The 23,437-nt window shown below is 41.9% G+C and overlaps 2 protein-coding genes across 2 annotated transcripts in view; both read right to left on the bottom strand.

Annotated features, from left to right (window-relative positions):
* Positions 1-234: 234 nt before the first annotated feature.
* Entpd7 (ectonucleoside triphosphate diphosphohydrolase 7) overlaps positions 235-23,437 on the bottom strand; it is a 57,031-nt gene continuing 33,828 nt past the window's right edge. The window contains exons 9-13 of the mRNA XM_004669879.2: positions 17,927-18,093; positions 15,394-15,718; positions 10,102-10,187; positions 8,899-9,060; positions 235-5,945 (exon numbers count right to left, since the gene is read on the bottom strand). Coding sequence (XP_004669936.1) covers positions 5,714-5,945; positions 8,899-9,060; positions 10,102-10,187; positions 15,394-15,718; positions 17,927-18,093 — 972 coding nt within the window. The 3' untranslated portion in view covers positions 235-5,713. The remainder of the gene's footprint in view (positions 5,946-8,898; positions 9,061-10,101; positions 10,188-15,393; positions 15,719-17,926; positions 18,094-23,437) is intronic.
* LOC101610099 (F-box-like/WD repeat-containing protein TBL1XR1) lies at positions 11,551-13,485 on the bottom strand. The gene is given in 2 exon segments (XM_045153457.1): positions 11,551-13,183; positions 13,185-13,485. Coding segments are annotated over 2 exon segments (1,512 nt in total). The 5' UTR covers positions 13,415-13,485; the 3' UTR covers positions 11,551-11,901.

Raw genomic sequence — 23,437 nt, forward strand, 5'->3', positions numbered from 1 at the left:
CAAGTATTATGTTACATTAACAGAAGGAATGAGTGGTAGGCCACTTGAGGTCTGTCAGCAGCTTGTCCTACTTACTGTTAAAGACTCAAGAACAGACATCTTCATCATGCAGGCATGGATATAAACATCCTACAATTCAAACATTTTTCAACTTTGATTTTCATAGAAATGGCAAGCAGTAATCTGATTGCATTTTTAAAATGAAGGCCCACATAGTGTGAGCAGTAATTTCAGTTTACACATTAAATGGATCTCTTTATTGCTCAGATTTCCAAAAACAACATGTCAGCTGGAAAATGATTTATCCTCTGTGCCTACAGACAAGCTGGGCAATAGTGAACTACTATGGCAAAGGGAAAATGTGTGATACAAAGACAGTCTACTGGGGTCTACAACAAGACAAAGCAGGCTCAGCTGAAACTTTAAAACAGGCTTCATGCAACAAGAGGAATCACAAGGTTAACAGGACATCCAAACAGGGTGCCACAGCTTTCTACTTGAATCTATCCAAGTTAGAAGTGGGAAGGCAAAAGGCTGAGCCATAAAGAATATACATTAGCTGGGTGTGGTGGCGCACGCCTTTAATCCCAGCATTCAGGAGGTAAAGGTAGGAGGATCACCATGAGTTCAAGGCTACTCTGAGACTAAATGGTGAATTCCAGGACAGCCTGGGCTACAGCGAGACCCTACCTTGAAAAAACAACAACAAAAAACCCAAGAATATACATTACCTAAAAGTATTTGATTTTAGAGACATTCACTGTTTACAAGAACAGTTGTTATTCTATATTGTAAACCAAAGGAGCCAAAACTTGCTCTTGAGTCCTCATGTTTAAAGGATGGTAATTTTTTTGGTGTTTTGAGGTAGGGTCTCACTCTAGTCCAGGCGGACCTGGAGTTTACTATGTAGTCTCAGGGTGGCCTCAAACTCACCATGATCCCCCTACCTCTGCCTCCCAAGTGCTGGGATTAAAGGCGTGCACCACCACACCTGGTTCTAAATGGTCATAATTTTTACACCAACAGAATCTTCACAAATCTGAAGGGAGCATGTTGTCCTGATGGCAAGGGTCTGAGGCCAGCAGAAACAGTCTATTCTGGGAGACCTGACATAGCCATAGGTACTTCTACTTTAGTTCCTGCTCTCTCACCTGGAACAGTCATGCCAAACACCACTCTGGAGAACTGTAAATTCTGCAATGAGGTAGATATCTCTACTAGGCATTTTTACCTTCATTTGGATTACAACCATCATATTAACTGCTTGAATGCTATGGTTTAGAAAATTGTGCAAAATTAAGCAAGTTGCTTAAAAGAAAAATATAATTTTTTTAAATATTAAAAGAACTACAGCAGCTAAAATAGACGCAATAAAAACTTGCCATAACTTCTAGGTATTTCTTTCAAAGGATATTTTCTAAACCTGAGGATCAGAAGCCTTTATAAATTAGGCACAGTTGCAGACAGTTGTACTATAAAGAACAGATGCTATTTAAATTCACTTGCAGAAAGACCATCAATAAGTACTCAACTGATTGCAAAGTTGTTACTGTCAAATTTCTGGCAGAGGAGGCCACTCGTGACTTTGCACACTTTACAATAGCTCTGGGTCTCAATTTCATTGTATATAAAAGAATCAAAGTGAGTTGACTAGAACTCAGAAATCCCAGCTTTAAAACTCTCATCCTAAGAAGACTCGTCAAACGCTGAGCAAGTACTAGTACCCGCTTTCAGGATCATGAGCTAAATAAACCTCTATTCTTCATAAATTAAAGACAAACAAGCAACCTTTCATCTTCTGGAATTTACCTATAATGACTGCTATTGGGAACTCCACTCTCATGTCAGAGGCCATGGACAAAAGACAATGTTCTTCTAAACCAAAACCCACAATCCTCTTCCTGACCTTCTTTGACCTTTAGGCTCCTTCTCCTTTCTAGCCACCTTGTATGGATGAGAACTGAACCAGCAGGCAGGTGACTTGTGTAGGGTGCTAATGCTAGGAAATTACTAAGCTGTGACGGGAGTCATAGCTGGCTATGGGTTAAGTGGTGTTCCTTCCCTAAAATCACACCTAACAAAAAGCAAACACAAAATTATGTGACTGTGGTAGGAGGGAGGCACCAGTGAGAAGGATATTATTTTATTTCAAAAATGTAATTACAGACATAATAGCAAGTGCTAATGCCTAAAAAGCCTAGCTTGGTGGTTGCATGGCAGGCTTTCAGTCAACCACATTTCAATAATCACTACCCAAGGCCTTGAAGTTAAAAAAAAAAAAAAAAAAAAAAAGCTCTTGGGCAGTGGACTTCAGATGACATCTGCAGAAAAAATACAGTGTTGGTAGAAAGTAACTAAACATGTCCCAAACCAAAGAAATTCAAGGAGATAAGGTACAAGAGGGAAAATGGCATCATTTGGATTTAGGTTAGCTGCGTATAAATGAATGTAATGCCACCTAAGTGGGTATCACACATTTTCATTATGTTCTAGCATTCAAGAGGAAATGATGGGTTGTATCATCATTATACAAAGCATCACTGTGATGATAAGCCACTGACTCCAGCTTTTAGATTGTGACCTGCCTCAGGGGGTAATAACACAAGCACTAGAGCATCCAGGCTCACTGCTGCTGTTACCCAAGGTATCACCCAGATTCAAAGTACCAGTGGAATGTGAATTTTATTATACCATGATTATCTGCACAGGAAAGACCCTCACCATGCAGAAATGAAAAAAGAAGTCTTAAAAAAACTGAAGGGTAAAAGAGGCTAGAGGAAATGGCTCTTTTAAGCAAGAATATTTCACTCCTAGGAAATAATATTTGGCCTTTGGCAAAGAATAGCTTCTAGCTAATGAGAAAGATTTCATGTAAAATCTAGTAACTGGGAGCAGTGGAAGAACAATACCAAGAGCACACATGCTTAGTTTTTCTGAATAGCATAATGAAATTTTCCCTTCTTATTTTTAAACTATGGAACTTTGAGAAGTCTTACTTGGTAAGAAAAACAAGTACAGATCCTACAATATGAAAAACAAACAAGATATAACACATTAAACAAAAACCAAAAGACTAATTAAAATAAATTAAGAATTAGAAATACATTTATATGGAAAATAATAAGCTTAGGTATCCTGAGATTCTCAACTATAAAAACGTGTGAATATAAATCTAAGAGGCTGTCATGATGATTCAGTAATAAAAGATTTTTTTGGTTTTTGAGGTAAGGTCTCACTTTAACCCAAGCTGGCCTCAAACTCATGGTGATGCTCCTATTTCAGCCTCCCAAGTGCTGGGATTAAAGGCAATGGAGACACCATGCCTGGCATACATAAAATTTTGAAGAGATTATCTGGCTATAATAAGTGCCCAACAGGTGGTAGCTACTATAACCAGAAAAAGAATAACTTCATTGATAAGTGCTTTAATGTTGGCCTACTTGCTGCCTCCCTTCTTCAGCTTCAGTTTGAGCACCCAAATATGATCACTATTAACTAAGTAGTCTTTTTACTGCTATATCATTGTCTAGATCTCCCAAGAATGACAAAACTAATATTTGGTGAAATAAAAAGAAAAGGTTACCTGAGCAGACAAATGGCTAGCAAAAACATAATGATATAATCTGACATGACTGTTAAGCATCATTCTTTAGGCTAGGGCTCACTTACAAGACACACACAAAAAAAGAAAACACAACTGATAAGGCTTAAAAATGAAGAAAAGAAATTGCTATGACATAAGTCATAATAAAAAGACAGCTGAACATGGTGGTGCACATTTTTAATTTCAGCACTAGCGAAGCAGAGGTAGGAGGATTTCTGTGAGTTTGAGGCCACCCTGAGACTACATAGTGAGTTCCAGGTCAGCCTGGGCTAGAGTAAGATCCTACCTCGAAAAACCAAAACTGGACCTTTCCAAAGGAAGCCGTAAGTCCGCCAGATATAAACTTTAATGTGGGTACACCTGTAATCCTGCCACTCAAGATGCCAAGCTAGGAGGATTATGACTACCAGCCCAGCCTAGGCCACATAACAAGACACTACCTTAATTAGAGAGGGGGTGGGAGGGAGGGAGAGAAGGACAACAATTTAATCCTCACCACCCTTTCATGTACCAGAGTCATACTTACTAATGCAGTTATTTTATCTCAGTTTATCTCTAGGATAATCTTAATTTCTTTTTCTGTTTCATGAAGTACTTAATTCCTTTTTACTTCAGTATAGAATATACTTGAAGACTTGAAGAATTCCACTTTGATTCATTAAAGTCAAAGAAATCTTTTTCTCTATCCATCTATTCCTAGAAATCAAAGTTTTTGGCAAAAAGAAAAGTGAGCCAAGTGTAGTGGCACCTACCCATAATCAGTACTTGGAGAGGTGAAGGCAGAAGGATCAAAAGTTCAAGGATAGCCTCTGTTATACAGAAAGCTTTAGGCCAGCCTGGGCTCATGATACTCTCCCTTCCCCCCCTCCTAAATAAAAAGTACTTCAACACCAGGAACCTAATTGGGCAGGAGATAAGGTAAAAGACTCCACAGGGGAAGTGACCAGCTAAAGAAGTATCTCCATGCAACACAGACTAACTAGAAACAAAGTAAAGTTCTTGAAAGGCAGGGGATCAAAATGTAATTATGGCTTTTCCTCTCATTACTGGAAATGCTATTTGTAAATGAGCAACCACCTAACATGGTCTAAGAGTTGCCAGGTAGCTTCCTAATAGATTATCTGTTTCCTTCCAAAGCTCTGAATCTGCTGTTTTTCAGACATTCCAAGGGTCAGAAATTGAAATTTGTAGTTCTTAATAATAAGAGCTTTAATTTTATTGCCTTTGCTTACTCTCTTGATATGCTACTATACTTAAAAACAAACAAACAAACAAAAACCTCCAGTAGATCCTTTCCCAAGATACATACTATCTTAGCAGTGAAATGAGAGAACTCTGGCTCTTCCTATCGTGACTCAGGGACAGTGACCTGAAACCAGACAAATCCATACCCCCTACTCCCCATCACAGTCTCTCCATTCTACAAGCACACTTAAGGCTCGAAAAGAAAAATGAATGTCCAAGCAGCCTGTGAGGCACATAGACATGGAAAGATTTCTACGCTGGTCATACCAGGTATCAGTTAAATACTGTCAAGTCTTCAATGATCATCCATTTAGAAGGGATTCTAATTTCGTAAACTTAGATAGCAACATCAGCAACACTGTCAGAGATCTTGGATCACATACACAATGGCTTCAAGTAAGCAAGGACGTTGTATCATTTTGGTTGCCTGGATATTCATATGGTCCACTGAATTGAAGATCTTGGGTCCCTAATAAAGGCTGTGGATCTCCACATAAATGATATCTCTGTTACAGAGAAAGTTGGGGCTGCTGCATTTGTTGGAATGTCTCCGGCTCAGTATCAGATGCTATGAGCTTGGTTTCATCAAGGCTTCCAGTATGCCGAAAGTCAGACCTCGCGCTTCTGCTGGGCTAATCTCGGTCGCCTTTGTCAACACCGGTCTCTTGCCATTTAGCTCCTCACAGACTAAATTATAGCTTCTCTCTGAAAAGAGGTCCTGGGTACTAAAAAGGAATTGAAGTGAAGTATTAAAGTAGAAAGTCCCAGGCCAAAGCAGCATCTGAGGCCAGTACAAGAAAGTGGATGGATTCAGTTAAGCAGCAACTGTAGGGTGTTGGGAGTTTCTCTAATCCTGGTCCAGCCTCATGGTCCCACCTGTACCCCAATCATTGGCACCACCTGCTCGATCCACAGTAAATCCAGAGGAGCTGAGGCTCGGGTGTGTCTGTGGTGAATTCGTCGGATTCGCAGCAGGTACAGGATGATGGCCAATAGCACCACCAAGATACAGGCCAAGAAGAGATAGTGATTGTGGACGAAGGAGAGACGGAACCAGCTGCCACGCGCTTGTCGGACACCTTCCTGCCGAAGATCCCTAGGAAAGGCAGAAAGAACTGTTAGTTTCAGAGTGAAACATTTACTCTAGCCACGTGTGGTGGCACACACCTTTTGTCCCAACACTCAGGAAGCTGAGGTAGGAGGATCTCCATGAGATCAAGGCAAGCCTGGGCTAAAATAAGTCCTTGCCCCCAAAACAAAACAAGGTCTAGAGACATTTATTCTGATCTAAAGGGCCAGTGGTGTTATCCTACTCATCTCTTCACACAAACAGAAGATACCAGCTTCCTGGAATAAGCAAAGCTTGAAGAATGTCCCCAACCCAAGGGCTGACATGCAATTCTACCTGTATCTTCCTTTCCCTGACTTATAGAAGCAGCCTTGCAGGCTCGGACCCTGAAGAATATGGAGACAAAAATCAAAAAGCTCTTAAAAGTGAAGCAAAAAGAAAATACAATAATAGCAGAAAGCTTATTTAGAATATAAATGTGTGTGTGTGCGTCTGAAAGAGTCTCACTATGTCATCCTGACCAGCCTAACTTACTATGTAGACCAGGATGGCCTTGCAATGATCTTCCCTGTCTCTGCCTCCTAAATGTGGGCATTACTAGTATATGCCACCACACCTGGCTGTAATATCAATCTTATAGTTAGTAGATATGGTATTAACAACAGGGTGTTCCTTCAGTCTAACAAAGAGAGCTGTGAATGCAGATGTCTGTAAAAACTGAAGCATGTCTTGAGGATCTAGCATATGTGTGTGTGTGTATAAATAAAGATAACTATGGCTTAGTCAATCAGGTTACAACCTGGAAAACAACAGAGCCATATAAACCAAAGTGTCATGGTCTAGTGGCCTAGCTAGATAGCAGCCACTCTTAGATCTATGAGGTACTAAATTTGTTTTTTTTGTTCTGTATGGTGTGGTTTTTTTTTTTTTAATTTTATCTATTTGAGAAAGAGAAAGAGGTAGAGAGTGAGTGAGAGAAAGAATGGGTGTGCCAGGGCCTCCAGCTACTGCAAAAGAACTCCAGATGCATATGCCTCCTTGTGAGTCTGGCTTATGTGGGTCCTGGGGAATCAAACCAGGGTTATTTGGTTTTGCAGGCAAGCACCTTAACTGATAAGCCCTCTTCTCCAGCCATTGTTTTTTAATGTGAACTTCCAGGGTCTAGAGAGATGGCTCAGGGGATAAAGTGTTTGCTGTGCAAGCACAAGGCCCTGAGTGTGGGTCTCCAGGACCTATATAACAATGCTAGGCATGGTACTGCATGCCTGAAATCCCAGTGCTGGGGAGACCCACAGCTTAGAGGACATCACAAAAGAGGAGGAAGAAAGAATGTAGCACCAAGTGATGGGGAGGAATACTGAGAAATGTTGTCTTCTGGATATGACAGCTGTTGCATGTATGAACTCACAGCCCCTGTGGTTACCAAAGCAAGGCCACACAAGACTGAGCCCAGCATCATCTCATGAGTGGAGAGTGTTCATGAAGCCCCACCTATAGCTGAGGAGCTACTGGCAGTTGATGACTTCTGGGGCCAGCAGAGTTGTTGTTCTTCATTCAGTATGCTATAGCCACTGATTAGCTGCCCATACTTCAGCAAATAACCCCACACCCATGCTCATGCAAGCAACTAAACTCCATGGGCCACATACATACAAAAACATGATGTGAAAGTAGGAGGGGGACCAGGCGTGATGGCGCACGCCTTTAATCCCTGCACTTGGGAGGCAGAGGCAGGAGGATCACCGTGAGTTCGAGGTCACCCTGAGACTACATAGTGAATTCCAGGACAGCCTGAGCTATAGACCCTACCTCAAAACAACAACAAAAAGTAGGAAGAGGGGCTTGTCACAAGGAAGAGGTTCAGTGAGAGCATGAAGGGGATGAGAGAGGCCAATGAAGTATGATCAAACTGCATTATATACATGCATGAAATTGTCAAATAATATTTTAAAATAAAGTGGAAAACGATAGAAGACAGCTGACATCAACCTCTGGCCTCTGCACCCATACATAATGTATCCTGAATATGAATGTATGTCTACCATACATAGCCTCAGGTACTTCTGATTAAGGTTAAGCTTCTTGCTTAGGTCTCCAGAAGCCTGCTGGTGGAGGTGTCATGGGGGTGGGATCCTGGGGTCCAGCCCTAAGGCGTGTTTGGGGGTAGCGCTTCATTCCAGTCCAAAGGTGTGTGGAGAGCAGTCTGAGTTCTGGGGTTGGTGCTGGCTGGCTGTGTGCTGGCTTTCTCTGTGCTTGGATCTATGGAAGTGAGCCTGTTCTGCCACTGATGGTGTGCCCTGACTGCTGTAAGCCTGAAATAAATCCCTTCCTCCCACAAACTGTGTCTGTCTGGATGTTCATCCCAACAATGTGGAGCTGACTACAACACATGCATACCCACACATGCGTTCTCATGCACACAAACAACACACATATACTACCCATATACAAAAAAGGAAGGAAATAGACAGAAGAAAACATGACTCTCTAAACTGAAAGATAGGTTTGGTTTTGATCTTTTTTTTTTTTTAAATAGGCAGTCTCACTGTAGACCAGTCTGTCCTCTAGTTCATGATGATTCTCCTACCTTAGCCTCCCAAGTGCTAAGATTAAAAACAGGAGCCACCACATCCAGCCTGCTCTATACAGACAGACTACTGCCATTTCTAGCTAAATTGTTTTCTAGGCTAACTTAAGATTGACATTTTAGTCAGTTAGCATCTTAGAAGTGCTTAGTATAAACCCAATCCTGAAGGCTGATCTATTGAAAGAGAACAACTAAAGCTGCTTTGATGAATGTGCAAAGACGAGGAAAATTCCAGAACAATCAATCTGCACAATGCCAAAGTTGATTGGTGGCTCACATGAAGCTATAATAGGAGTCTTGTTTAGAAGTGGGAGCATAGGGGGTTTACTTGAGAATGAGGCATCTGCTAACATCCCCTGAGTTCAAAGTACAGATCAGTTAGTCTCACTTTACCTGAGTGGCAAGAATCGGGTTTTATACAGAATTGCTCCCAGCGTCCACTGTACCTCTCGGTCATATACTAGTTGAGCAGTCTGGAGGTTTGGATAGTCATAAGGAAAGTGGAACCCTTCATGTAGGACTTGGTACATCCAAGCTGACTTAAAACACTGATACCTGTGTTGTAACAAAAAATTCGTTAAATTCTTTTTAAAATTGTTTTATGTAGAATTCTAATATTTTCCTTGCAGTAAGCTAGGATTCTGCTTCACTTCTCTCCACTAGATGGAGCAAAAGTTGAGCCTACTTTAACTTCAAAAAAAGTGAGGACTACCTTTGATGAAGATAACATGGCTGGGTTTGTTTGTTTTGGGGCACTGACGTTGGAGAACATTCTGAAACAACTCTAAGTGCATTTATATGATGCGTCAAAAAACACAGTTGTGGTAACAGGGTTGGAAAATACAGAAAAAAGACTGGCAAGAATTAGTGAAGCTGGATGATGGGCGGGTCCACAAACGTTCATTACACTAGTCTGCCTTTATGGAACTCTTAAAATTTCACACTAAAACATCTGAATAGGAGAAGCAACAAGGCAGGCAAAATTCTGACAGCTGTTGAAGCTAGGTAAAGCTACATGTTACTATCCCTTCTACCTTACTGTAATAAAATGTATTTTTTGTAATAAAATGTTTTTAAAATAAAAAGGGGGCTGGAGAGATGGCTTAGCAGTTAAGGTGCTTGCCTATGAAGCCTAAGGACCCATGTTCAACTCTCCAGGCTCCACATAAGCCAAACACACAAGGTAATGCAAGCACGCAGGTACACATGTACACAAGGTGGCACATACGTCTGAAGTTCTTTTACAGTGGCTGAAGGTCCTAGCATGCCAATTCTCTCACAGTAAAAAAAAGGCCAGTCTGTTAGGCTTGCCCACTCCAAAATAAATAAATAAAAATTAAAAATAAAAAAGACCATCACTGTTGATAACAAATCACTTGGAGAACACTATTTTTGGTACCTAGTGGTTTCCTTTGGTTTCACTAAATTTGGCCCACTATTTTAACCTTTATTCCCCAGAAAATCAAAATAATCAAAATCTCAAAGGAAAAAAAATTCTCTTTCAACATAAAATCCAACCTGAAGTACTACTCAATTTCTCCATTATCACCTGTCACTAATGTTTTAAGGTCACATCTAAAATGGAGGAATACTTACTTAAGCCGATGCTCATCTGCGTGTGAAGAAAAGAGGCCATTCTTGAATCTCTGAGTTAGTGCTGGCCAAGCCATGCCACAGTAATCCTGGAATAGCCAGAGTAATAGTGCAACATAAAACGGCAGCAAATTCTCCAGCTTTCCCACAGTCACAGCTGCTCCATGTCTAGTTACTTGAGGGGTAAGCAGAAATGGCTCGCTCACTCTTTCACTGAACCCTGTGACATACATTTGTTCCTACTGCCCATGACAGCCCAAACTGGCTCCTAAGTCTCTGAGGTTTTAGAGTTAGTACCCTGAGGGTTAGGACTAGGAATTGCTAGCAACACTGAAGCCACAGAACTTCATTTACCTCTATGTAGGCCTCATGTGGGCAAGGCCTCACATGGTCTGCCTGGAGGATGGACTTCTCACCCCAAGAATCACCCTTTCTGTTTGCTCAGGTAACTAATATTTGCTAATGTCTACAGTAAAACAGGTGCAGTCCTAGGTACCAGGAGATCAAGCAGTGAAAAAGAGACAAAAAAACATGCTGTCTTCATGAAGCCTACCACCTAGTAGGAAACAATACACAAACATACTGACACACACACGTACAAAGCAGACAAGAGAGCAGACATTCTAAATGGGAAAATAAAGCAAGAAAGGCAATAGGCAATATAGCAAGAGTTCTAGTTTTGGATGGGGTGATTCAAGGAAGGTATGTTTTGTTTTGTTTTTTTCCTTATCCAGAAACATTTTAATCTCTTAAAAAACAAAGCAAAACAACAGACAGACAAGCAACGACAAAAAAAAAAGAAAGCCCCAAACTATTTTGCTCCTTTTCACAACAGTGCATATTTTAACCATAATTTAGTTATGGCTACAAAACATCAGAAGATTCTGCTTGCATCTTCTCTATGGTATTAAAAAAAAAAAAAAAAACATCTTTGTGCCCTTCTAAGTCTTTAATTGGCAGAAATAATGTCCCCCAAACGAAACTATTATATTTAAGCCACATCACCAAAGGGGGAAAAAAGAAACAAGAAAACAGAGAGGAGGGGAAAAAAAAAAGCTAGAAAACAAGAAGCATAATCCCCTTCCGTGCATGTATCTTCCAGACTGACATGGCCAGGGCCGTGTGCTCTCCTTTCATTCCCAACCCCCTTCTGCAATGTGCACCAACTGAAGATATGCTCTGGGAGCCATCAAATGCACCAAACGTCTACCTCTTCAAAATAATTCATTAAAATACTTTGAAGAATTTTCATGTTGTCTAAACGGAGAAAAAAATATAAGCAAGAAACTTATTCACTCCCTTACTTCATGCATCCATAATCTAAACCAAAAACAAAAGTTAAAAGCAAGAACAAACTACTCCTGCAGGTTTCTGTAAGTCCATTTTCTCTGTCCATACAGACTGCTCTCTACTGAAGGGAAGAGAATATGATCTGTGAGTCTGCCGGTTCAAAGGGAGAAGCAAGGCTGCCAGTCGCATCCAAAACCTGGTACGCATATGGTCGGCTTTTAGAACGCATATTTCTTTCTCTCTGTTTTTCATACGAAGTCTTCTAAACGCTATCTTAGGGGCACAGCAGATTAGATTCCAGCACTTGGTGAGCAGAATTCACAAGCTGTGGTGAAGCTCTGTCATCTTCAGGTATGGTTTTGTTTACATACACTGCATGTACATAATTCTCTTGGGTGTGGCTGTAGTGGACTGGCCATGGCTCGAGTGGGACTAGAGCAGTTCGTAGGTCAGGGACAGTCATTTTGGCTATGTACACATTCACAGTCAGTCCATGGCTTCCAACTAGTAGCGCTATTTCTGAAGGTCTAGTACACACACGGAGCCATCCGATGCACCGGCTCCAACTTTGTCTCCGGCTGCATTCCAGCAGACTTCAAAAATTCCACCTGTTCCCCGGTAGCTATGAACTACAGCACCTGTCTGTGTGTTCCAGATGTCAAATGAACCACATGCCAGGTACCTGCCATCAAGACTGAAAGCTACGCTGTACACAGGCTCCTGGAGCTTTGTCAGAGTGTGGATGCAGATGCCTTGGTCCACATCCCATAACCAGACAGTAGAATCGAAGGATGCACTTGCTAACATCAGGTTGGCATTTGGGTTATTTGTGCCTGCTCCTGTTGGATTCCATTTGATAGTATAAATTTCTTTGTTATGTGCTTGCAAATCATGGACACAGTTATCTTGCTTCATACTCCATATCTTCAGAGTCATGTCGTCAGAACAGGAGGCCAGGAGGTTGCCGGTTGGGTCCCACTTGATGGCATTTACTTCATTTGTATGTCCCTGGAATGTTTTAATAGGCCTGTCTTGTCCTAATTTGCAGACATGGATGCACGTATCTGTACTACAAGAAGCGAAGGTGTTGCTCTGCCAGTCGACATCCAGGGCTGGTGCTGCATGAAAAGGAAACTGCTGCTTGGCTTCTCCAGTATGTGCATCCCAAATAATTGTGGTCTTGTCTACTCCAGCACTTAAGACGAAATGTCCTTTCTTATTCCATTTTAATGCAAATATAGGGCCTGTATGCTGTCCTAAGGTGCTAGCAAGATTACCATCCTTAGTCCATATTCTGGCAAATCCATCATATGACCCAGTTGCTAGAAGTGTGCCTTCACTATTCCAGCCTAGAGATGTTACATCCTTGTTGCTGGGAACATCCTGCCCGCCTTCCCGTATGCAGTGTCTAAGTACTAGCTGCGTGGAGCCGCTAGTGCTATTCTCACTAAGATTCCATATTCTTGCTGTTGAGTCTCCAGACGCTGATGCCAGTGGATCACTAACAGGGTTCCAGGCACAGATGAAGACTTCAGACTCATGGCCCCGTACCACAACCGCCTTATTAGGAGGGATTTCAACATCCCCATCCACTTCCATCATGTCAGTGTGGTTATTTGCTATAGTGTGTGCTCCATTCTCCTCCCCATTGACTGTGTTCTTTCCATTTTTTGCAGACCCTTGCTGGTTTGTGGCAGCGGCAGCAGCATGCTGCTGTGCGAGCTCGTCTCTGTAGGCTTGCTGTCTGGTTTGTACTACATCAGGCATGACGGCATCTATCAAGGACAGAGACTCTGGGTCGACCATCAAACAAGGTGCCATCCTCACTGATACTAACTTCTGCCTCTACATACTGGAGGCCTTTCTGGATGATGGATATCAATGCAGCAGGTGGGATGAGGGCACCATTTATGTTAGATGGGCAAATATGGCTCTCTATACTAAAGGTAAATGCTGAATGAGAAAATCCTGACTCTTGCAAGTACCTATATACCAAGAAGTTGACCTCATCACTGCTTATACTCATCTTTATTCCCACTTAAACCATGAGGTCACAACACAGGATATAACCCATTGGCAGTGCATTGATATGAGGATGTGGAATTCAATGTCCAATCACCAAACCCAAATTGCTGATGCAAGAAGCTGGCAGTAACTTTGCCAGTCCTACACTTCTGACCAAACTCCAAAGAGCCTCCTGGAAGCAGATGCATCCTGAAGATGCCCGGGAGCAGCAAGTTTCCCGGAGCCATGCGCCCCCAAGCCCAGGCCTCATGGCCGCGCGCCCTTCCTGCGCCTAGCGCCCCCGGCAGCCCAGGGTCACCGCATCCGCCTGCCCGTGAAGAGGGGACGCGCACACGGCGCCGACCCCGGGCTGCGGCCCAAGCTGTGTGCCCCGAAAGGAGCCAAAGGTATGTTTTTTAAACTCATTTAAGTCAGGTTTGTAAAAAAAGAAGCCAGGCATGGTGGCGCACACCTTTAATCCCAGCACTAGGAAGGCAGAAGTAGGAGGATCGCTGTGAGTTCAAAGGCCACCCTGAAACTACATAGCGAATTCCAGGTCAGCCTGGGCTAGTGTGAGACCCTACCTTAAAAATATATATATATCATCTTTTACTTCTGGAAGGTACAGTAAGTTAAATTTTACCTGTCCAGGTAACTGATGATTTAAGCCCACAGACATGCTTAAATCCTATCTATCTGTAAAGTGAATATTTTCTCCTCCATTTTAAATTTAAATAATACTTCTGTCATCATTCCTTTATTTTTGTGTTGCTGTTTTGTTTTATTTTGTTTTTCAAAGTAGGGTTTCGCTCTAGCTCAGGCTGGCCTGGAATGCACTATATGGTCTCAGGGTGGCCTAAAACTCATGGTGATTCAACTACTTCTGCCTTCCAAGTGCTAGAATTAAAGGCGTGTGCCACCACACCTGGCTTTATTTGTTTTGTTTTGTTTGTTTGCTTGCTTTTTCAAAGTAGGGTTTCACTCTAGCTCAGGCTAACCTAGAATTCACTATGTAGTCTCAGGCTGGCGTGGAACTCACAGCGATCCTCCTACCTCTGCTTCCCCTATGCTAAGATTAAAGGTGTGTGCCAACCCACCCAGCTATCATCATTCCTTTAAAAAAAATTTATTTATTTATTTGCATGCAGAGATAGATAGAAGGGAGACAGAGAATGAGCATGCCAGGGCCTCCAGACACTACAAATGGACTCCAGATGCATGTGCCACTTTGGTCAGCACCTTAACCAGAAACTGAAATTTCTCCAGCCCCACTTTGTAACTTTTTGTTTGTTTGTTTCTTGAGGTAGGGTCTCACTCTAGCCCAGGCTGACCTGGAATTCATTATATAGTCTCAAGCTGGTGTTGAACTCACAGCGATCCTCCTACCTTGGCCTTCCAAGTGCTGCATTTAAAAGTGTGCCCCACCACACCTGGCATCATTGCTTTTTACATCTACTATTACTGACCTCACAGCACTGTGGCTTCTTAATATAGCTCAAATCAAGGAAAGAAAAATGGACTTGCCCATTTATACAATGATCATCAAGAGCATCTTTATCACAACCAGCAAAGTGTAAAAAAAGAGGTGACACTCTTTTGGCAACAAACTTCAAACATGATTACTGACGAATTGGAGGAAAATGACTCATGGAAACTTAATTAAGGTAGTTTAGCCAGGCATGATGGTGCATACCTTTAATCCCAGAACTTGGGAGGCAGAGGTAGAAGGATCACTGTGAGTTCGAGGGCAGCGTGAGACTACATAATGAATTCTAAATCAGCCTGGGCTACAGTGAAACCATACCTTGGGGGAAAAAAAAAGAAGGCAGCTCTGCAGAAAGTGTTCCTTTAACTACTTAATCTTTCTCCTCTGTTAAATAAGGGCTTATAGGCCTTCTACAAAGAATCAAGTAAGATCATGTGTGCAAAGCCCTTTGTATACTACCTGGCACACACATATCCCATAGCCAGCATGAGTCATCTCTATTAGTAATGAGTTACCTGAGCAGCCTTGGCAAATGTTGGCCCATGGTAGCGGCCACCGATGCGCAATACATCCTCTGTACAATAAAAAAATTCAGAGAAGCCGTAGAACTCGCTGTTGTTGAAGTCAATTGGTGACTGGTAAATGCCGTTCAGTGAGGCCTGGCTGGTATTGGAACGAGCCAGCAGGGGGCTGAGCATTGCACCACAAGTGGCCCAGTCTCCCTTTCCTCGCACATGCAGGACCTGGCTGTTCCTCTCCAACACATCAGTGAGCCCCACAGGCAGGCAGGGATCCAGAAAAGGATTGTCGGGACTCAGGCCTGTCTTTTGGCCCAGCAATCTGTTGCAGTGACAAAAACAGATAAAACTTGAGGTTACTGAACTCATCTAAGAACTACAATGTGTTTCATAGATGCACTATTTTCATGACGTCCCTGGTGACAAGGAAGGAGTGTAACATTACTATGAAGAGGCAACATATACACATTTAACTTAAACAAGCAAATTAAATTTAAAAAAAGTCAGTGATCAATGCTCTTCAATCTTTTCATCAGTAAGTCTATTTCCCAAATGTAGCTTGAAAAAACAGAAACACAAACAAAACAACAACAAAAAACCTGTGAGACACAATGCATAACCCATATGCCTCAACAAGGAGAGGCCAGGGGGAGGGCATAGGACATGGATGAGCCTAACAATGGTACCAACTTGACTGTATTCTCTGAGTACAAAACTAATTAATAAAAAATAAATTAATTAAAAAATAAGACCAAAAAAACCTGTGAGAAAGCAAAGTGGGAAGGGCGGCCTGAAAAAGGCACAGAGGTGATGCCTGGCTTTGAAAGACAGTGCTGGAACAGAGCAGGAGAAGCGCCACCCCCAGAAAGCGAACGACAGAGCATGGAGCCTCTGATTTCTTCCACGGCCATCACACAGCAATGTTCTCTGGCCTGCACTTGTCTAGCAATCATATTCTCATTACTACAGATTAATATGCAGGTCTGGCCAAGGACAGAAATTACATGGAGACCAAATGAATAAAACTGCAGCAATAGTTAATTATTCGTCAATCCCACAGAGCAGACATGGAAGAGCAGACTCCGTGGGATGAAGGTGAGTGGACAAGTCGAGGTGGGGGGGAGGGGGTTCAATGCGACAGAATGCTTTGGACTAACAGTAGTCTATTTCAAAATATCTCACCAACTACAAGGAAAACTCAGAATCTTTTTTGAAATATTTATTTTTATTTGCAAGGACAGAGAGAATGGGCACACCAGGGCTTCCTGCTGCTGCAAATAAGCTCCAGATGCATGATCCACTCTGTGCTCCTGGCTTTACGTGGGTGCTGGATGTCAAACCCAGATAGTCAGGCTTTGCACGTAGGTACCTTTAACTGCTGAGCCATCTCCCCAGCTCATCAGAGAATCCTTGTTAGAGAGAACCATTACATTACTGATTGCTCTATAGAAATTATCACAAATGCTATACATTAGTCCCTCTTCAAGCTATTATCTCCAGCTATATAAACGAATATAAATAATTTTATGGAAGAAAATAACTGTTAATTTATTATGTTTTACTTCAATATCAAATAGTCAAAATAAACCAAAAGCCAGGTGTGGTAGCGCACGCCTTTAATCACAGCACTCAGGAGGCTTACCTGAATTCAAGGCCACCCTGAGATTATACAGTGAATTCCAGGTCAGCCTGAGTGAGAGTGAGACCCTACCTCAAAAAACAAAACAAAACAAACAAACAAACAAAAAAATCCACTTCACAATGTCCTACCTCAAAAACAAGGAATCAGTGATCTATCCAATTGTGGAGGAAAAACGGGATATTCTGTACTGGAAAGACCATTTTAAAGGTAACTGTAACTACATATGTTTTTTACGTTTAATGCACCCTAGAAAACCTAACTCACATAAAATGACCTCTTCTGTTATTAACAGACATGTTTGAGCATAGCACACAGACAGAACTGCTAGGAGCTACATGATGCTGCACATTTTAAATGGAATATTTATTAGATCATGTCTGGCTGTGGAATACAGTAGACCAACAAATCACAATAAACTGTTGTATCTTTTTGCCAGTTTTAATAATAAAGAAGACATAGACCCTTGTCTAGACCAGGTACTGAAAAATGGTGGAGGCAGCCCATTGGCAGGAATAAAGAGGAGAAGGGATTGTGGACTTATCTACCTTAACTGGATGTGCCTATTTTCTCTGAATAGCTGAAGCCTGGTGACATTTTATTTTAGAAATGTGGATCTTTCCTGGCATGGTAGCACATGCCTAGCATCCCAGCACTCGGGAGGCAGAGGCAGAAGGATCAATGTGAGTTCAAGGCCACCCTGAGACTACATAGTGAATTCCAGGTCAGTCTGGGCTAGAGTAAGAACCCTACCTACCTCAAAAAAAAAAAAAAAAAAAAAAAAAAAAAAAAAAGAAAAGAAAAAAGAAAGAAAGAAAGAAAGAAGGATGGATGGATGGATGGATGGATGGATGGATGGATGGATGGATGGGGATCTCATGTCAAAAGTACCTGTTTTTGTTAAGAGTTTCATTCAGCACAAGGTCTTCATAGCGCTGCCGGGCAAAGTTGCCTCCAAACCCCAGAAAAGTCGTCACATAAACTCTGTACACGTGCTCAGTGTGCTGCACATCACAGCCCAGGTTGAACTCCGCCATCAGGACCTTGGCAGCTTCTTCCTGCCATACAATGTCAGGAGAAAGAAAACGGCTTCAGGTCCAGAAAATCACAGCATTGTTTATCACTCAGCTTTGTTTTCTAAGACTACTCTTCAAGGTGTCAACTGCCATCTGTCCATCCTCAAGGTGTTACTTCAGACACAGATATAAATGGCAAGACTGTACCACAATGTACAAATAAGAGGCCATATTGAGCTCAGCCTGGGAATGCATTCAGCAAGCAGGAAGTGGAAGCAAAAGGGCCACAAGTTCAAGGACAGTATGTAATTACATACCAAAATCCTATCTCAAACAGTCCCCTGTTCCCCTCTACATACACACACACACAAGTCAGAAGCCAAATTAGAGGCTCAAATTCTTTCTTACAGAATGTTACAATTAACTGTTATTGTCAACTTGACTAGATTTAAAATCCAACATGTTTACAGGAAGGTTCCAGTGAAAAGGGAAGGCCTACCCTGACGGTGGGCAATACCATCGACAAACCAGTGTCCTGAGCTGAAGAGGAGGAAGTAAGCCTGGGCCAGCACCCATCTCTCTCTGCTTCCTGACTATGGATGCACTGTGAGCCAGCTGCCTCATGCCCCTGCCATGCCTTTCTCACCATGATGGGCTGTACCCTCAAACTGGGAGCCAGAACAAACTCTTCCTCCATGAAGTTACTTTTGTCAGGTATTTTGGCACAGCAATAAGTAATATATAGAAGTCAAGATATTTTTTTCAAATTTTTATTAAGAACTTCCATGATTATAAAAAATATCCCATGATAATACCCTCCCTCCCCACACTTTCCCCTTTGAAACTCCATTCTCCATTATATCCCCTTCCCTTCTCAATCAGTATCTCTTTTATTTTGATGTCACAATTCTTTTCCTCCTCTTATTATGGTCTTGTGTAGGTAGTATCAGGGACTGTAAGGTCATGGATATCCAGGAGAAGGCAAGATTTTTTGAGTTGACATTATTTTCTGTTAGGTATTTATCTGTATTTTCCAATGTGAATTCTATAAAGTAAATTGCTATTTTCACCATTAGGGGGAAAAAATTCTTTAGTTCAAAAGAGATCATCATGAGATCTATTCTGCGGTCTTTTTTTAAAATTTTTAATTATTTATTTGAAAGAGTGAGAGAGGGAAGAGGCAGACACACACACACACACACACACAGAAGGGGAGAGAGAGAGAGAATGGGCACACCAGGGCCTCCAGCCACTGCAAAGAACTCCAGATGCATGCGCCCCCTTGTGCATCTGGCTAACGTGGGTCCTGGGGAATCGAGCCTCAAATCAGGGTCCTTAGGCTTCACAGGCAAGCACTTAACCACTAAGCCATCTCTCCAGCCCTTCTGCAGTCTTTTCTAAAACTACCCAAGAAGTTTTAATATTCTTTGTAACCAGTTTGAACATTTAGGGAAATTCAATTATTTTAACTTCCAGGAACAGGTTTTGTTTTTGCTTGTTTGCTTTTGTCTATTTTACTTCAAGTACAGAGATTAATCATGTTCCTAAGGTCATGGTAAAGTGTCATGGCAAAGCCCCTTTTTGTTTTATTTATTCTTATTTATCTTTATATCTGTTCCCATTTCTGCCCCATATCATATATGACCATTCTAATGTGGTTAGTGAATAATGTATATTCTTATAAAATGGAAATTAGTTTTCAAAATGTTATTATTTATTTGCAGAGGGGGGATGAATGAGAATGTCCATGCTAGGGCCTCGAACCTCTCTAAACAAACTCCAGATACATATGCCACTTTATGCATCTGGCTTTATGTACCTACTGGGGAACTGAACCCAGGTCGTTCAGCTTTGCAGGCAAGTGCCTTAACCACTGAGTCATCTCACCAGCCCCTAGAAATTAGTTTTGATTGTATTTATTTTTAATTTTTCTTTAATTTTTAATTTGTGAAAATACTAGTGTATGCCTAGCAACTCCACTCCTGATTTATACCTGAGACCGAAAAGTGGTGTTACAGAAAAGTGCTCATGAATGTTCACAGCAGCATTATCACCCCAGCCAAATGTGTATCTACTGATAAACAGATGTCATATAGTCAGTCAATGGGAAGCTATTCAGCCATCAAAAGCAATGGTGTACTCACACATACTACATCCATGAGCCTTGGAAAGATCTTTTTTTTACTTTTTAATTGACAACTTCCTTAATTACAGACAATAAACTATGATAACTCGCCCTTGCCTCACTTTCTCCTTTGCAACTCCACTCTCTGCTTGGGAAGATCTTGCTTAAGAAGAGTGAGGCACAAAGGGCCACACTGTGTGGTTTCATTATGCAAAAGGCACAGAACAGGCAGACGCACAGAGAGTAGAAAGCAGACGAGTGGTGGTCAGTGATGGGAAAGTGGAATAATGGAGTTACTTTTTCTGGTGATAAAAATGTTCTAGAGCCAGGCATGGTGGCACATGCCTTTAATCCCAGCACTCGGGAGGCAGAGGTAGGAGGATTGCTGAGAGTTCGAGGCTACTCTGAGACTCCATAGTGAATTCCAGGTCAGCCTGGACCAGAGTGAGACTCTACCTGAAAAAAAAAAAAGTTCTAGAATGTAAAAGTAAGTGATATATAACTTTATGAGTAGTACAAAACATCTGGGAGACATTTAGAAATAATTTAAAAAATAATTTTAAAATGTTGTACTGTTTCCTTCCTTTGTCACTAAACACTAAGATCCACCCTTAGGAACTGTTTGATTGCTATACTTACATCTAATGTGTCACTTGCTAGTATACTTCACTAATGTTGGTTTCCCATCTAACCCAGCACCATATGTAACCTATTCCTTAGAACTAGAACCATGCACTGATTTCAACTATAGAACATATATTTACAATGTAAACTAAAATGTCTTACAACCAAGTTAGTTCCTAGAATCTCCAACCCTAGCAAGGGCATCCTGCTAATTGCCAAACTCTTATTTCCAACAATCCTTGGGAAATACTGACACATATGTGCCTTGGATAGCTTACACACAACCAACCCAAGTCTGCAAGTTCTGGTTTTAGGGCTTCAGAGCTAGAAGCTTCATCAACACCCTCAGGAACACATGGTTTGCTTTGTGTTAATCCTACCCTCACCCTGTATTTTCCCCTTGATGGATGGGTTTCCCACCCTTCTAGTTAAGCAACCTGCATCCTCAGGACTGCTTGCCATCTCTCCTTACCTGCTCATACCATCATAACCAATCACCCAATTACATTGGTGTTTTTTTTTTTTTTTCACTCCAAAATATCCCCTGAAATCTGCCTCCTTCCTTCTAATGCCAGTTTACTTCGACTTTTACTGCCTCTCACTCAAGGTTTCCTGACCAACATTTCTTTCTGCTACTCATACCAAAATTACTTTCTAAGAAAATAGACCAGTGGGCCAGCACTCAAGACAGAAGTAGGGGGAGCACTGTGAGTTCAAGGCCAGCCTGGGACTACAGAGTGAGAGCCAGGTCAGCCTGGGCTAGAGTGAGACCCTACCTCAGAAAAACAAAAAGAAAACAGACCAGCACACAACCCAAATGGTCACAAAGCTTTAGAGCTGGGAAGGATCTTCTAATGTTGTTTTATACTTGAACTGAAGCTTATACAACTGAATTGCTCAAAATCCTTGCTGGATGCCTACAATCAATAGAAACAAAAAACACCCTCCGGGCTGGAGGGATGGCTTAGTGGTTAAGGTGTTTGTCTGCAAAGCCAAAGGATCTAGGTTCAGTTCCCCAGGATCCATGTTAGTCAGATGCACAAGAGGGCACACAAATCTGGAGTTTGTTTGCAGTGGCTGGAGGCCCTGGAGTGCCCATTCTCTCTCTCTCTCTCTTCCCCCACCTTTTATCTGTCAAATAAATAACAATAAAATGTTGAAAAAAAAAACAGTCCCTTGGACAATGCCCTGAGACTCCCTCATGATCTAATTCTATCTATCTTTCCAGTACTACCCCTGAAAATCTTACTCTGTATCAGGCTCTTCACTACTCTCAGACATTCTAGACTCTGTGCTGCTTTCTCTGGTTTTTTTTTTTAAATATATTTTATTTTTATTTATTTGAGAGATAGGCAGATAGAAAATAGGCACACCATGGCCTCCAGCCACTGCAAACAAACTCTAGATGCATGCGCCCCCTTATGCATCTGGCTTATGTGGGTCCTGGGGAATCGAACTCTGGGTCTGTAGGCTTCGCAGGCAAGTGTCTTAACCATTAAGCTGTCTCTCCAGCCCCTGCTTTTGTATACATTGTTCCATCCAGGAGTATGTCTTTCGTGCAGCCTCCACTCTACAAAAAGCCTGCTGTCATTCTTGGCCCAAGTAGAGAGCTCACCTTCCATGGCTCCTATTCAACTCTTTGCAAATGGGACTAGCGCTGCCAATTCCCACATCGTCCCAGCTGTTTAAACCAGTGTCTCAGCCAGGAGCAATTTCAACCCTACGGTCTCAAGTGGACAAAAATAAAGACACATTTTTGACTGCCTCAATGCAGGGGAGAGGACTATTACTGAGATTTGGTAGGGACCAGATGGTGCTTAACACTGTATGATCATCGTCACTTACAATAATTAGCCCAAGACAACAATAGCACCATGGGTAAGAAACTGATTCACATCAAATTACAGAACTGTCATGGTCTGCTGCAAAGCACTATCTCCACAGTTTAACTAACATGTCCTCTTTCTTGCACACACAAGATGCTCAAATGAAACTTCTCCCTCAAAATATATTCTTGGCTGCAGATGCAACTCAGTGTAGAGCACTTGTCTACCATATGCAAGATCCTGGGTTCAACTCTAGAACCACAAAAAGAAAAAAAAATAATACACTTTATATTCCAGTAGGCAACGGAAGCTTGGTACAGGAACAATAAAGGAAAGGGTGTATATCAAATAGTATCCAGGATTTATTTGCACCATGGTTACTCTTCAAGCTATCTAGGAGATACAGTGTTAAGTACAGTGTATCAAGTACTTACGATGGGCTATTTGCTAAGTGCTTCACACTGTACTATCATCTCATCCTTGCATCTTGCGAGATAGATGCTAGTATTGTGTGTGTGTGGGGGGGGGTGGTGTTTGCTTTTTGAGGCAAGCCCAACAGACTGGCCTTTTTTTTAAATGTGAGACAGAGGTGCGGGGGGGGGGGGGGGGAAGGAACTGGTGTGGTAGGGCCTCCAGCCACTATAATGGAACTCCAGGCACATTCACTACCTTGTGTGCATGTGCAACCTTGTGTGCTTACATCACCTTGTGTGTCTGGTTTACATGGGATCTGGAGAGTCAAACTTAGGTCCTTAGGCTTTGCTCCTTAACCACTAAGCCACCTCCAGCCTTAGCATTATGCTTTTTTGAC

This window comes from Jaculus jaculus, chromosome 1, assembly GCF_020740685.1.
Source record: "Jaculus jaculus isolate mJacJac1 chromosome 1, mJacJac1.mat.Y.cur, whole genome shotgun sequence".
Classification (NCBI taxonomy): Eukaryota; Metazoa; Chordata; class Mammalia; order Rodentia; family Dipodidae; genus Jaculus; species Jaculus jaculus.